Genomic DNA, 12,907 nt, shown 5'->3' with positions numbered 1-12,907 from the left:
AGACTTCTAATCAACTATGCCAAGCAGAAATTCCCATTCCCACCAACTCTCTGCAGGCAAAAGCACCTGCCTTACACAACAGCCTGTTGGGACACTACATCTCCACAAAGCAGAGTTTCCTGGGGCCTGCTTTCAGAGCTGAGCAGGAGGTCAGGAGAAGGAGCCTACAGCTGATGAGAGACTGCACTCTGAGAGACAAGTATTCTTCAGAGTTCAGACTCTGGGACTCAAAGCCAAGAGCATGGCTTCTCTCACAGGCAAGGGCTTGATCTCACCATTCAGCAAAACCAACTTATGGCACAGTTCTAGAAAAAATTAGGTTTCCTGATTTCTTGACAACACTAAGTTCCACAGAGAGCATGACAGAAAACTGTTCCTCACAGAAATAAGATTTTTTTGTTGTTGTTCAGGAGTGCTCTGGCAATAACCTCCCAACTCTGTCGAAGTCAGGAGTGGTGAAAACACAATGGAGCCTAAAAGACATTTGTTGATTAGAGGAGAAGCAGCCCTGATGAGGCAATCAACACCAACCCGCACACACCGGCAGATACAGAGTTCTGGCATTTGCTGATATTCTGAAAGCTGTCCTGACTGAAAGTCCTTAAGGGCAGAGTTAAAATCAAAGAGAGCTGTGTAGGTAAAACTACCCCATTGTACCTAGCTATATCTATTTGCTCAACAAGACACTTGGGGCGCACTAACCTGAAGTGTTGGCCCGACAATGCCGATGATGCTCGAGGAAATAACCTTCCACACAGTGGCACTGGTGATGTCCCACACGATCTTCACACAGCTGGTCACAGACACCCCACATCTGACAGTCATCAAAATCTGTCAAGTGAATAAGCACATTTATAAAAAACACTTGGTATAAAATTCATGTCATAATTAAGAAGCTGCAAGTTTGTCCTCTCTGTTTGCTTTATATCTATTTGCAAAACTATAGCATGAGGAAAGCGAGTTTGCATGGTTTTCCACAGTGCTTCAGTTTTGTATTTCTGGATAACAAAAAACTTGTGTTTCCTGCCCAAGGACCTACCTGCAATTCTGCCTCTTATGAAAAAATACTAACCAAAAAAAAAAAAATCTAAGCCACACCTGCCAGGAGAAAAGGAAAAATCATTTGAAGGGATGTCATTGTCTACTTTCCACAATACAGAATATGTCTGTGAAGTATTTTTCCAGCAAAAGATCTCTATTCTTGGCACACACAAAGACTTGGCTGGATTTAAGCCTACTCTGAAGGTGAGCTCTACCTTTAATTTAGTGCAGTGCTTAAGCCTTTAAGTCCTACTTGAAGGCAGTGTTTATTAGCTCAGATTTAGTACCACACTAACAGGTATCCGATTTACAATTAAAAGCAGTCTGTCCACCAGAACCAGCAAGAAAAAGTTCCTTTTAGCATGCAAAATGCCATATAGGTAGAGTACTGGATCTGGAATTATACAGTACTGACTGTCAGCCATTCCTTCATGACAAGTTCTGCTCTGGTCACAAAGGTATGCCTAGATTTCAGCAAACCAAAATACATAGACTCAGATTTACAAGCCAGAATCTGATAACTAGGTTTACAGGGCAGTCAAAAAAGCAACAGAAGACTCACTGAGACTGCACCAGGTTTGGGAATATGTCCTTCACATATTTTCCACAAAAGCATGAAAAAATGGAAGAAATTTCATGCCTTATTTCTCTGCCTCTACAAAGAGCAACCATTCTGCCATTGTAGCTTATACAGCCTTAGGCCACCCAGTATTCTCAAAAATATAAAAATCTCATTAGAGAGTGAGCATCTGAAATACTTTTAATGGCACAAACACCATAGCTTGGGTTGAAAACTCATAACAGATATTTACCCCTTTTCTTTTATTAGGCAGTGCTAACTTTCACGATTCTGAGGTTACTCAATTGCCAGCTACTGAGATAAATAATTTGTGCTATCAAGTTACAGTAGCTTTACAGTTACCCTTGCATTCTTGTAAATATTCTTCTTTTTCATGTAAATTATGTATATACTGAAACCCCACAGAAGACACAACCTTTCCATAATGCAAATATAAAACACCCATTTTATTTTCAAGTGTTATGTTCTGCTTTCTGCATATACAGCCACTTTCCAAAAGGAACAATCAATTCAACATCATTAACTGTTTTTCCAGGCATGCAACACATATTACTGAGGCAGAAACAAACTCTCTCTACGTAAACACTTAAAGATCAGTAAAAACTCTTGATAATAAGCCATCCATCCAACAGTACATATTTTTAAACCTAATCATGCTGTCACTATGTCTTTAGGTCAAAGTGAAAGACCATCTCTGTGGTTGCTTTCTGTGCCACTATGCTGCCATTGTGCTACTAAAATTTTCATACATTTGCTGACTCCTGAGCTTTTCTCTTTATCAGTACAACCACACAATTTGAACTAACTTGCCTTCCTGGAATCCCAACTTTCCCAGTTGTGAGAAGGTACTGGATATCTGTAGTCCCTGGGCTTTACTCACCAATGCAAGTACGACTGTCATTGCTGCTTATGGTATATCCTGCCGGGCAGTAGCACATCCCTCCTGAGGGAGAGGAATGGCAGCGGTACTGGCAGCTCAGCGCAGCGCAGCGCGACACGTCTGAAAGGCAAACACAATAGCTCACAAACACTCCTATTACACAGGAACAGAATCATTTCTGCCTTATCGAGTTACAAAGCTGAAGTCTTTTCTATGATGGGCCTTCAATTTCAAGTACAGCTTCTTAAAACTAATCTGCAGAGAAAATTATGTACAAAGTTCCACAAAATCTCATACATTTACATACATGCAAGCAAGGGCATGGAACATGGAAGAGAAGGTACTGTTTTTAAAGGTTTTTGGAACAGAGTTAAAGAATAAGCAGCAATTTTATATGAACCACCAATGGTAAGTGCTGTGTAAAAAAGGTGACCAGAGGAAGCCATCTGTAATGCCCCAAAACTTTCCATGGTTCCACAAGACCTACTTATGAGCAATACATCCTTGAGCTCCACCCATTGGTACATAACCTCATCATTTACTCTTCTATGTGAAAAGATCCTAGTATGTTATACTAAGAAGGATATGTATATCATTCCAATGTATTAGAATATACTGTTTGCATTGCGTTCATGGACAAATGATTCTTTATCCTCTAGTTCTCCCTCTCTCTCATTTTTCCTTCACTAATTTTACTAGTATTCAATAAACAATTCAGGGGCAAGCGAGTAATGATTGTACAACACTTGAATTATGATTGCGAAACACTTGATAAAAAAGGAGGTGAGAGTCAGCATTTTCCTTTTCCTCAAATTCTTCTATTAAATGCCTTGCTTTTCAGCTTGTATCTGCTATAACTACCAAACCACTCATAAAAGCAAGAGGTGCTTTTTTTACAATAAAGTTTCATTTCCTCTTATTTTTTCTGCCCTCCTATTCCAAAAGGCACGATTTTGTTAATAGGAATTTTTATCTTCCTAAAATGAAAATACACTGGTCTTTGTCCTCAGAGGAATTTGATATTTGTAAGACTAGAACTATGTCCAACATAAAAACGCAGTGTACCACTAACTGGAGAAACAGACATCCCAGGTAATAAGTTTTTTTTTTAAATCCTAATCTTTAAAGTGAATTAGTCAAAGCTTAGGATATACTGATTCAATGCTGTGTTCTGATCAGCACAAATCATTGCTTCTTACACAAAGGGACAAACAGATATTTAAACAAAGAAGGCATGTAGCACACCCTTCCCTGACTTCACAACCATATTTTAGGGTATGGAGAGCAAGTTAAAATCCTTATTTGTGAAATTTCATGTAAAAACTTTAAAAAAAAAAATGGTCTCTTTGCAACATATATGCCTCTTCCGGATCATCCAGTCAAAACAGTGCCACTGAAAATAGTGAGCTTCCAAAATTTCAGTATTGTTTAGGAGACAAAAGGCAAATGTAAAAAGATGTCAATGCTGATGTTCCTGCTATTCTGTGTATGTTTTTCATTCTAATACATACTGCAGTGTCTGCCTGCAGTGATGTTCGTTTCATCTTCTCCTTCAGGGCAGTCTGCAGCTCCATCACACACTTTCCCAATTGGAATGCAATGCCCTGATCCAGGGCAGGCCCACTCTCCTGGGTAGCATTCATGGTGACCACTTTCTATGGAAATGAAAAACAAGAATAATGAAAAGTATATTTCAAATACTAAAATTTCTTCTCCAACAGCTTCCCAAGGCTGGACCTCTATCCTTCAATATCCAGTTTCCGTTTCTTGCACACAGCTGGGAAAGACTGTAAAAGAAACATTGTTTACACTTACTTGTCATGCTTACTTTTACATTCCAACTACAATGCCAATGATACTTGGGTAGACAACATATGAATCTCTTTAGTTTTCTGTTTTGTTAGAAACAGTAACACCATTTAGCTTTAAACTAACCAGTACATTGGAAAGGGAACTATAGTTTTGTGCTTTCCAAACATGTAAATGCTATCTGGATAACGAGAATCATGTTCATCAGAGAAAAGGCCAATGAAAAAGAAATCTCATTCACACTTTCATTCATTAAAGCTTCTGTTTCTCACATGACAAATCTTGGCAGGATCTGAGTAAATTTCATTTTTAATCAATGGGGTTTGGTTATTAGAAGCCTCATGTCTCTTAACAGATGATCTGAAAAATCTCCACAGGCAGAAGAACCAAAACGAAATATAAAAGAAAATATATTTAAAAAAAAAAAAAAATATATATATTGTTATATGCTAAACTTAAATATATAAAAGAAAAATATATATATATTGCTATATGATCATACTCGGTACCACAATAATTCTCACACACAACAACAAAAATATTGCCGAAGTTAAAAAAAGAAATAAAAATGAAGGTGGAATTCTAAGGATTTCAAGGAAATGAAAAGTATTTAGAACATCTTGACTGGTCCAAATTTTATAGATGCAGATTAGTGTCATCTTCCTCTGAAAATACCATTAGAAGTTAGCAATAGTATTTACCACATCCTCTTTCATCTTCATTGTCTTCACAATCATCATCTCCATCACAAATCCAGCTCTGATGAATGCAACGGCCACTCGGGCAAGTGAAGAAGTTGCCTCTGCAAGTTGCATAAGCTACAGAAAGAAACATAAGAAAATCTAATTGCTCTAAGCAGCTAAAAGGTTAAAAACAACAATATTGTCTCATATACAATCATTTATTACTTAAAACTTAAAACATTTAGGCAGTTCCATATTCTGTACGTATTGCAAACACTGCTGGTTTCTTCTCATTTAGGTATGAATTTCCTTTGGTTCATGCTGAAATTAAGAGGATGAGAACATAAGTGGAACTATATGTATTAAGAACCAGACTGTCACTCAGTCCAGCAAATTCAAATAGTAATGACATAGCCAGGAACCTAGGAGCAAAGACAAAGTCTGTCAAACTAGCACTGCAATTTTCATCTTTCTTTACAGAAGAGTATTTGTAGAACTGTGATTAGCTTTTGATAGCTGTACAGTCAAGCAATCTGCTTCCTGCTATCTACTTGAACCAGGTCTTAGTAAAACAGTTGGAGAAAGTGGGGAAAAAAAAAAGAAACATCATACTGCAAGAGTTTTCATCACTCCTATCTCCACAGTCATCATCATGGTCACAGACAAAGGCTTGCGGGATGCACTCTCCATTAGCACACTGGAACTGCGTACTGGTACATCCACGAGCTGAAAAAGATTTTAGCACAGAAACACAAAATCTGTTTAACTCCAAAAGAAGGTCTATAAAGTAAATTTGTTTGGGATCACTCTGCACAGGGGACTTACTGCAATTAGCTTCATCAGAAGAATCTCTACAATCAACTTTGCCGTCACATCGCTGGCTTGCATTAAAGCATGCTCCATTTGCACATGATAACTGTTCACATCTTGGGTAGTCTAAAATAAAAAAATCCTTTCTATTAGCATGAAGTTAGACTATAATGAGTCATATCCACCTAGTGTCAACAGAATATCTTGGTTTAGAGGAAAAAGGGAATACAAAACTCTATAACTAGTAGTACTATACTAGTAATCCATTTATACTGTCTTCTCCAACAGATATTAAAGCATATACTCTAGATGGATGCTATAAAAACTTGCAAGCAGCAAGAGAAAAATCAAAGGTCTTCCCACAGTCCAAAAAGATCTGTAACCCAAACAGTTTACAATATGATAGAAAGAAATGGAACATAAAAGGAGAGCAAGCAGTGAAAATTTGTTTTATTTCTTTATACATCAGTATTACAGTATCCCAATCTTAATAAAAGTATTTAGATAGCAAAGGATTTCCTGAAATTTACAGTTCCTATGTCCTCCTCTTGAGTTCTCAAACTCAGACACCTCAGGTTTTAATGGTTTTGTACCAATTAAGCCAAGGATAATTATATTTCCAGGTTCCATGAACAATGTTAGAACCGTTGCTTTTTATTACTTGCTTCCCCTTTCACGAAAGAAAAGAGATTCTGCAGAAATAATGGCTTTTTAGGTTTTGGATATTCTACTTATATAGATGACCTATATGCAAATGCAAGGGATTGTTTCAATGTTTCAAATTAAAACAAATTCTGACAACACTTATTCCTACAAGCAGTCAGTGAGTTCAGTGGAAGTATCCAACAAATTAGGCATATGCACATGCTAGAGTTGAGAAGGAGAATATGAACTCATAGTTTATCTTGTTGCTATGTAGACAAAACTTATATTTTTCAGTCAAATGGCAAGTAAGAGAGCAAAGAAATGGTAATTTTAGAAATCAAATTTCTTGAACCTTTGTCTCTATATACAAAATAAATGAATTCGAGACACAGAAGAGCCAAAAATCATTTTTCATCTCTTAGATTTTCAGTTTGAATTCTTATGCCATCTTACTTTTCTAAGAGTTAATAAAGCAGATAGAGAAGGCTCTCACTTAGGCACATTTTCATTCATATTTGATTGGATTCCTTGGAATCCAAAACATGGGTTATAAAATTGCTTCAAGCAGATATAAAGAAACCTGCAATTTTTCCAGACAGTGGCAAACTGCTTTGCTTGCTTCTTCTGTTCCGTCTATTATCACATTCCCATGAAACTTCAATTACCTATGGAATAGGCTTATATGATTTTAACTGTTAAACGTTAAAATGAGAGGATAGTTAGGTGTGTTCATGTCCACTACAGGTCCAGCCAGACTATCTCCCCAGCTGATTCCTTTACAGTTCGTTTGCTTTCACTGCAGTTAATGTAAGGTGGCAACCTGCACGTAGGAACAGTGCGTGCCTGAGCCAAGAACAGCAGTTACAGATTAGCAGGGTTCCAGCTACTGCATTGCTGCCTGTGGCCTTCTAGGGACAGTTCCCAGTCTTCCATTCTCAGTCTGACAATGCCAACATGCTCTCTAAGCATTCTTTGGTCCCACTTCTCAACCAGACAGTCACCTTTCCAATACATCATTTTCTTGCTTCAGTTAGGCTCAGATAAAACTGATAATGCTTTGGAAATAATGGGTTTGAACTGTTACTTCTGCCAACAGAAAGGACTAAAAAAAGGCCTGACCTGGGGCCAAGTTTTAAGTTCCCCATGGAATTAATGCTTTTTCCCTGTCTGAAAGCAGAGAAGGCATCACAGGGAGGAACCATGAGGAGTTCTATGAGGCCAGCAGAACCAGCTACGGCAGGACACTGTATTATAGGGCAGATGGAAGAAAAGGAGGAGTACAAGGTATTTTCTACGAAGTAGAAAAGCTTCCATGGGATTTATAATGGATAGTTTTGTAATTTTCCTCACTTTTCTTCACATCCCACAGAAATACCTCCAGTGATGTTCCAAACTGTTTCCAATGGACTGATGTCAAGGAAATAAACAACTGAACCCATTGCCTTGCACTGCCTATTTCTTCAAGAATGCCCAGGCAGACTAAGAATCTAGCCAGTAATAAGATTTTTCTCAAGCTTATATTAAACTCCCTTACGAGAAGGAAAACTTTGTCAAAGTCTTCTCTCCAGCAGCAGGTCTGGAAATGCCCTCAGCCTAGCAAAATCTTTATTATATTATAAAGTCTAGTGTATTGTATAAACACAATCACTATAAAAAGATACCAAGAAGAGCCAAGATACTCTGGAAGTAAAGACATTTTGAAGATACTTCAAAGTATTCATTCTGACCGAATTGGTGTTTTACTAGAATATGAACAAATGCTTTTTTTCTCTTATTCTCTTTTCAAAACTGGTGTACAGATTCTTTATTTTAATTCTTTGAAAAGCCTGACAGAGATTAATATATTTTTTAACTCTGTACAGGTAATCTCATTTCCAATCCCTTGTCAAAAGACCAAGGTTAGTAAGTTATAGTTCTGATCACAGACTGATCACTGATCTGAAAGATATTTTTCACTGCATTTTGCACTGCAGATTGTACTCTTTGTACCTTATAGCATATTATTTTATTAAATTGGTTTTAATTATTTGGGGCATTAAGAACTAAGCTTCATTAAAATTGCCAAAGCTGTGAGCTGCACCAAAGGCTGTAGCCAATGCACTGCATGGTTCAGGAGCATCTGTGCCATCAGGACAGCTCCTCAGTACCTGGGTTAGTTTTATATAAGGAGAAGTAGAAAAGGAAAAGAAGCAAGGAAGAAATGCTGGCTTCTGTGAGGGCTCAATGCTGAGAGAATGAAGGAAGCCAAAATAGAACTTCATAACAATACTAGGATATCTGAAAACAAAGGAATGGCTGTCCTTGCAATTGTAAAAACCCCAGGACATAAACTCCCTTTCTTTCTCTCCAAAATTTAGAAGACAGGAGCCATGAGCTTAGTTCTTCTAGCCCTATCACCAAACGGGGACTTGTTAAAAGGAAAAGAAGAATCTGAACCTTGGCAGCAAGAGGGGAGGAATGGGACTAATTCCCTTAACAGAATGACCTGTACAATCCAGCTTAATGAAAAGCTCTCCAGCAAATGAAGTTGAAAAGTGAGTATCACAACATTTTAAATTTTAAGTGGAAAGGTCTTGCATCAGTCACTGCATTTGGGGCTTGCAAAACAAACATTTCCTAGCTTTTATTTTCATTTTTATTTAAACTAAGAATTCTCTATACACACCTCATCCAAGATCAGTGCATTTGAGTATAAAATCCCACAGCCAAGCAAGAACTGATAACACGCAGAGAAATTGATCCTACTGTCTCTGTTGTAGGGAGCATATGGAAAAATGTCAGTGCTCTGGGACTGACTTGAAGGGGTTGCCTTCCAGGCAATGGAACTTTATTTTCTTTCTACATTGGTGACAAATGGACCAGAAAGAGCGAAAAGGAAGGATTAGGTTCTGAGTTAAAAGGACAACAAGGTAGGCAGTTTGCACCTAAGGAGGTCTGGGATTACAGCTGTACAAGAAAGTGAAAGGGGACAATGTGAACACAACATTAAGAGAAAAGTGAAGGGACAGAAAAAAAATATAAACACTCTTATTTCACCTTGTTTTGAATGGTCAATGGCCTCCAAAATAAACACTGTTTCCTTTACCTTCACCTCCCGAAAACCTGCGGCTAACTTTCCAGAAAACTAAAAAGAAGAAATGTAGTCATGACAATTCCTAGAAGATAATATGAGCTTGGTGAAAACAGGGGGAATGTTTTTCACCCATGTTCATTGCAATGCTCTGGAAGAAAGGGAGCTCTTCTTTCTCTCCCCTCCCCTCAGGCTTTTTTTAACCAAAATACTTCTACACAATCTGTCTCCCTGATGCATGCCAACACTTCTTTTGCAAAACATAAATAACTGGCAACCACCAGCACAAATGACAGATGAAGCACCTTGCTCCTTGTAACTGTTTTGAGGCAACACTTGTGAACATATTTAATGGCATCTTTCAATGGACACATGGAAGATGTTTGAAACCTATGTCACAGGGATTGCTAAACCTGCATAATTTTGCACTCTGCCTAACACTTCTGTTCTGCAAGCTGGAAATAAATCCATACAAAAACAGCAACAGGAAATAGTTGCAACTAGTATTTGATTCAGCACAAGCTGATTTCTCTCATAGTCAGCAGTGGAAGCTACTATAACCCTAACCCATGTTACAAGCAGTAGAAATAAAAGGGAAAAGAAAAAAGACAATTTCCTACTAACAAGTGTCTTTTATTGCAACATGTAAAAACATTTTACAAAAAAAAGTTAATTAAAACTCTTTGGTTCACTGCCATGAGTCACCACCTCACCGTGCTCAAAGCACTGCCCAGACAGCTCACAGCCTACCAGAGACACCAGGAGGGAGACTTACTCCAAGCCCAAGAGTCCTCTGAGCTGCATGATGCCAGGCAGTGCTCATAGCAGAGATGCTTTCAGAGCTGGCAGAGAGACCAGACCCTCATTCCTGGCCTTAATTCCTGATTTTGATCCCTGAGACTCTAGTCTTCGGCTGTCTGCCTTAGATTGCTCGAGTTTTGCTGCTTCCCTGTCCCAAACTCTTCCTGGCAGAGATATTTCCTTCAGCCTGAACTTCTCCCTCATCCTATAGCTGCTAGATGTAATTTGTCCAACACCCAGAATATTAGTCTCTGACTATGGCCTTTTTCTTCTTTCTTGGACTACATCCCTTACGATCTCCTCAGTTCTTGATCTCTGTTCACTTTCACCCTGGTCTCTGCAAATTAATCCCAGAGCTGGCTGCCCACTTCCTGACCACAGCAGCTATTTAGCATAGCAAACAAGAGGCAGGAATTCACAGGTTAGGCAGCTGACCTATGGCAGCAGCTCAACATCAAAATTAGAGTCAAAAATCCAGTGTATCTTGGAAAACACTCAGCCCACTAGCTTTGAACAACATGTCTTTAAAGCACTGTCCCTTTCTCCCTCACAGCCTCAGTGCAGTGCTCAGCTACCAGAGCAGTATCCAGAAAGGTTGTTCTGTCACAGCAAAGCAAAATAGACACGGCTGGGATTTTCATTTCTCAACTATGAAGCTGAGGCAGGAGAGAGAATTCTATTTTAACAGAAAGAAATAAAGTACTGCCTGCCTACTACCAAAAAGCGCTTGATACCCCAAATAATCTGCCATTTCATTCTGTTTCTAAAGTTTTAAAATTAAAGCATTTGCTAGCTGCTGACTATTCAAAAAGCTAGAAAACAGCCTGATATGTGTATTCAAAAAAACCCAAAAGCCATAATTTTATGAAATCAAAACAGCTTCAGTGCACTAATTGTATGACCTGTAGCTGAAGCATTTGTTCTGATGTTTATCTTAGTCTCTGCATGGGCAGATTTCCCTTGCTGTTAATCCCATTAGCAATAAAATGGACTAAGGCTCTGAATTCCTTTGTTCTGGCTTTTTACATGTTTAATTGCAGACTTACTTTAGATTGGTGACATTTTACATTTGACTACTTTCTTATATAATTTATGTAGGAATAATGTAATTTATTCAGGAATAAAACTATATCTTCTTTACAATCTAAATCTGCTTTCTGAAAGATAAGTGAGTGCAAAGCATAAGTAAAGAGACCTAAGTTTCCATTTTGTTATGCTCCATGAAACACCAGAATCAATTATAAATAGCTTTATTCTTCTGTTGCTCATGGATGTTTCACTTTCATTAAAGAAAGCTTTTAGTTCAAATTAAACAAGGGGAATTTAGTGACAAAGAAAAAGGCCAAAATAGCACTATTCCTCTCACATTTGTTTATATCAGATAATGTGGAAAAGGAAATACATTAAACACTGGGGAAAATGAACAATCAAAGCAAGTATTAGAATCTGCTCCAAAACTAATATGCTAGTACACTAATCTGTACTATACAGTTAATCATAAAATCCCAAATTTGTAGATTTTATGGCTTCTGTTGAAAGTTCCAGGCTTTGCAAAGACAAAAAGGGAATAAAATTAAGCAGCCTTCCTCAAGAGTCTTGTCATTACATTCTTCTTGGATCCTCTTGCCTTCAGCACTGTCGCATTTCTTTAAACTAGTCTAACTGCTTTCAAGGTTCCAAGTCACAGTCATTCTTCTGTCTCAGAGGGACTGTCAGCACATATTCTAATAAACCAGAGTGGAGGCTGTTGAATGACAGGAGGCAGTCCCTCTCCTTTGGGCTAATATGCTGCCCCCACAACAGTCATGGGGCCCATTTGCTGACGCAGCAATGACTGCCTTTTCCCCGCAGCAGTGGAGTGCTACTGTTAATGTATCTAGAGGGCCCTTTCCTAGCTGCCTTTTTAATTTACCTAGCTGAGAATGTGTAACATGAAATAAAATGTGTACTTCAATTTTCAAACACCACAGCAGCTTCTAGTTTGAAAAAAGACTTTTAAGTATCATCCTTAGGACTCCGCTCCCAGACTGACACAGATTTTCTGCATTATAACAATCACACCATGGCACCTGGCTGTTCCACACTGTACTCAATGACTACTCACAGGTATCTCAGAGATGCTCAGCAGTTCCAGTCCTCTAATTCACAGATAATACATTTTTAAAACAGATACCTTTTCTTCAGGATTTTTTTCATGTGTAACAGATTTACCAAATTAAGTTTTCAACCTAATTTCTTACTCTAAACTTTAAGAGAAAAAAATGCCAGTCTACAGAAGATATTCTTCCAGCAATGAGATGGGATACTTTGGATCTTGGCTTTTAGCCATTTGTATTGGTGACCAGAAGTGACTGTGGATCTATCACATGAAAAATTCCAAGCTGGACGACTTGGCAACATTTTATTCCAGAATATCATATAGCTCTAAATACCTTTTCATTCTACACAGGGACAGTTTCAGCCATTTGTGAGTTAAGGATAAACCACATTAGCAGTCAGATGACCATATAGTCTTCCTTTACACAGCATAGGCATATGCCCTTTTTTCCCCCAAGCATAGCATTAACAAAATTTAATTTCTTGCTTCC

General features: G+C 38.1%; 1 protein-coding gene across 1 annotated transcript in view; it reads right to left on the bottom strand.

The window, feature by feature from the left end:
• The window catches only part of LRP2 (LDL receptor related protein 2), a 108,769-nt gene that overhangs the window by 75,384 nt on the left and 20,478 nt on the right, over positions 1 to 12,907 (bottom strand). The window contains exons 5-10 of the mRNA XM_064718583.1: positions 5,819 to 5,929; positions 5,606 to 5,719; positions 5,012 to 5,128; positions 4,013 to 4,156; positions 2,502 to 2,621; positions 703 to 831 (exon numbers count right to left, since the gene is read on the bottom strand). Coding sequence (XP_064574653.1) covers positions 703 to 831; positions 2,502 to 2,621; positions 4,013 to 4,156; positions 5,012 to 5,128; positions 5,606 to 5,719; positions 5,819 to 5,929 — 735 coding nt within the window. The remainder of the gene's footprint in view (positions 1 to 702; positions 832 to 2,501; positions 2,622 to 4,012; positions 4,157 to 5,011; positions 5,129 to 5,605; positions 5,720 to 5,818; positions 5,930 to 12,907) is intronic.

This window comes from Zonotrichia leucophrys, chromosome 7 (assembly GCF_028769735.1).
Source record: "Zonotrichia leucophrys gambelii isolate GWCS_2022_RI chromosome 7, RI_Zleu_2.0, whole genome shotgun sequence".
Classification (NCBI taxonomy): domain Eukaryota; kingdom Metazoa; phylum Chordata; class Aves; order Passeriformes; family Passerellidae; genus Zonotrichia; species Zonotrichia leucophrys.
This window is presented reverse-complemented; position numbering and strand designations above follow the sequence as displayed.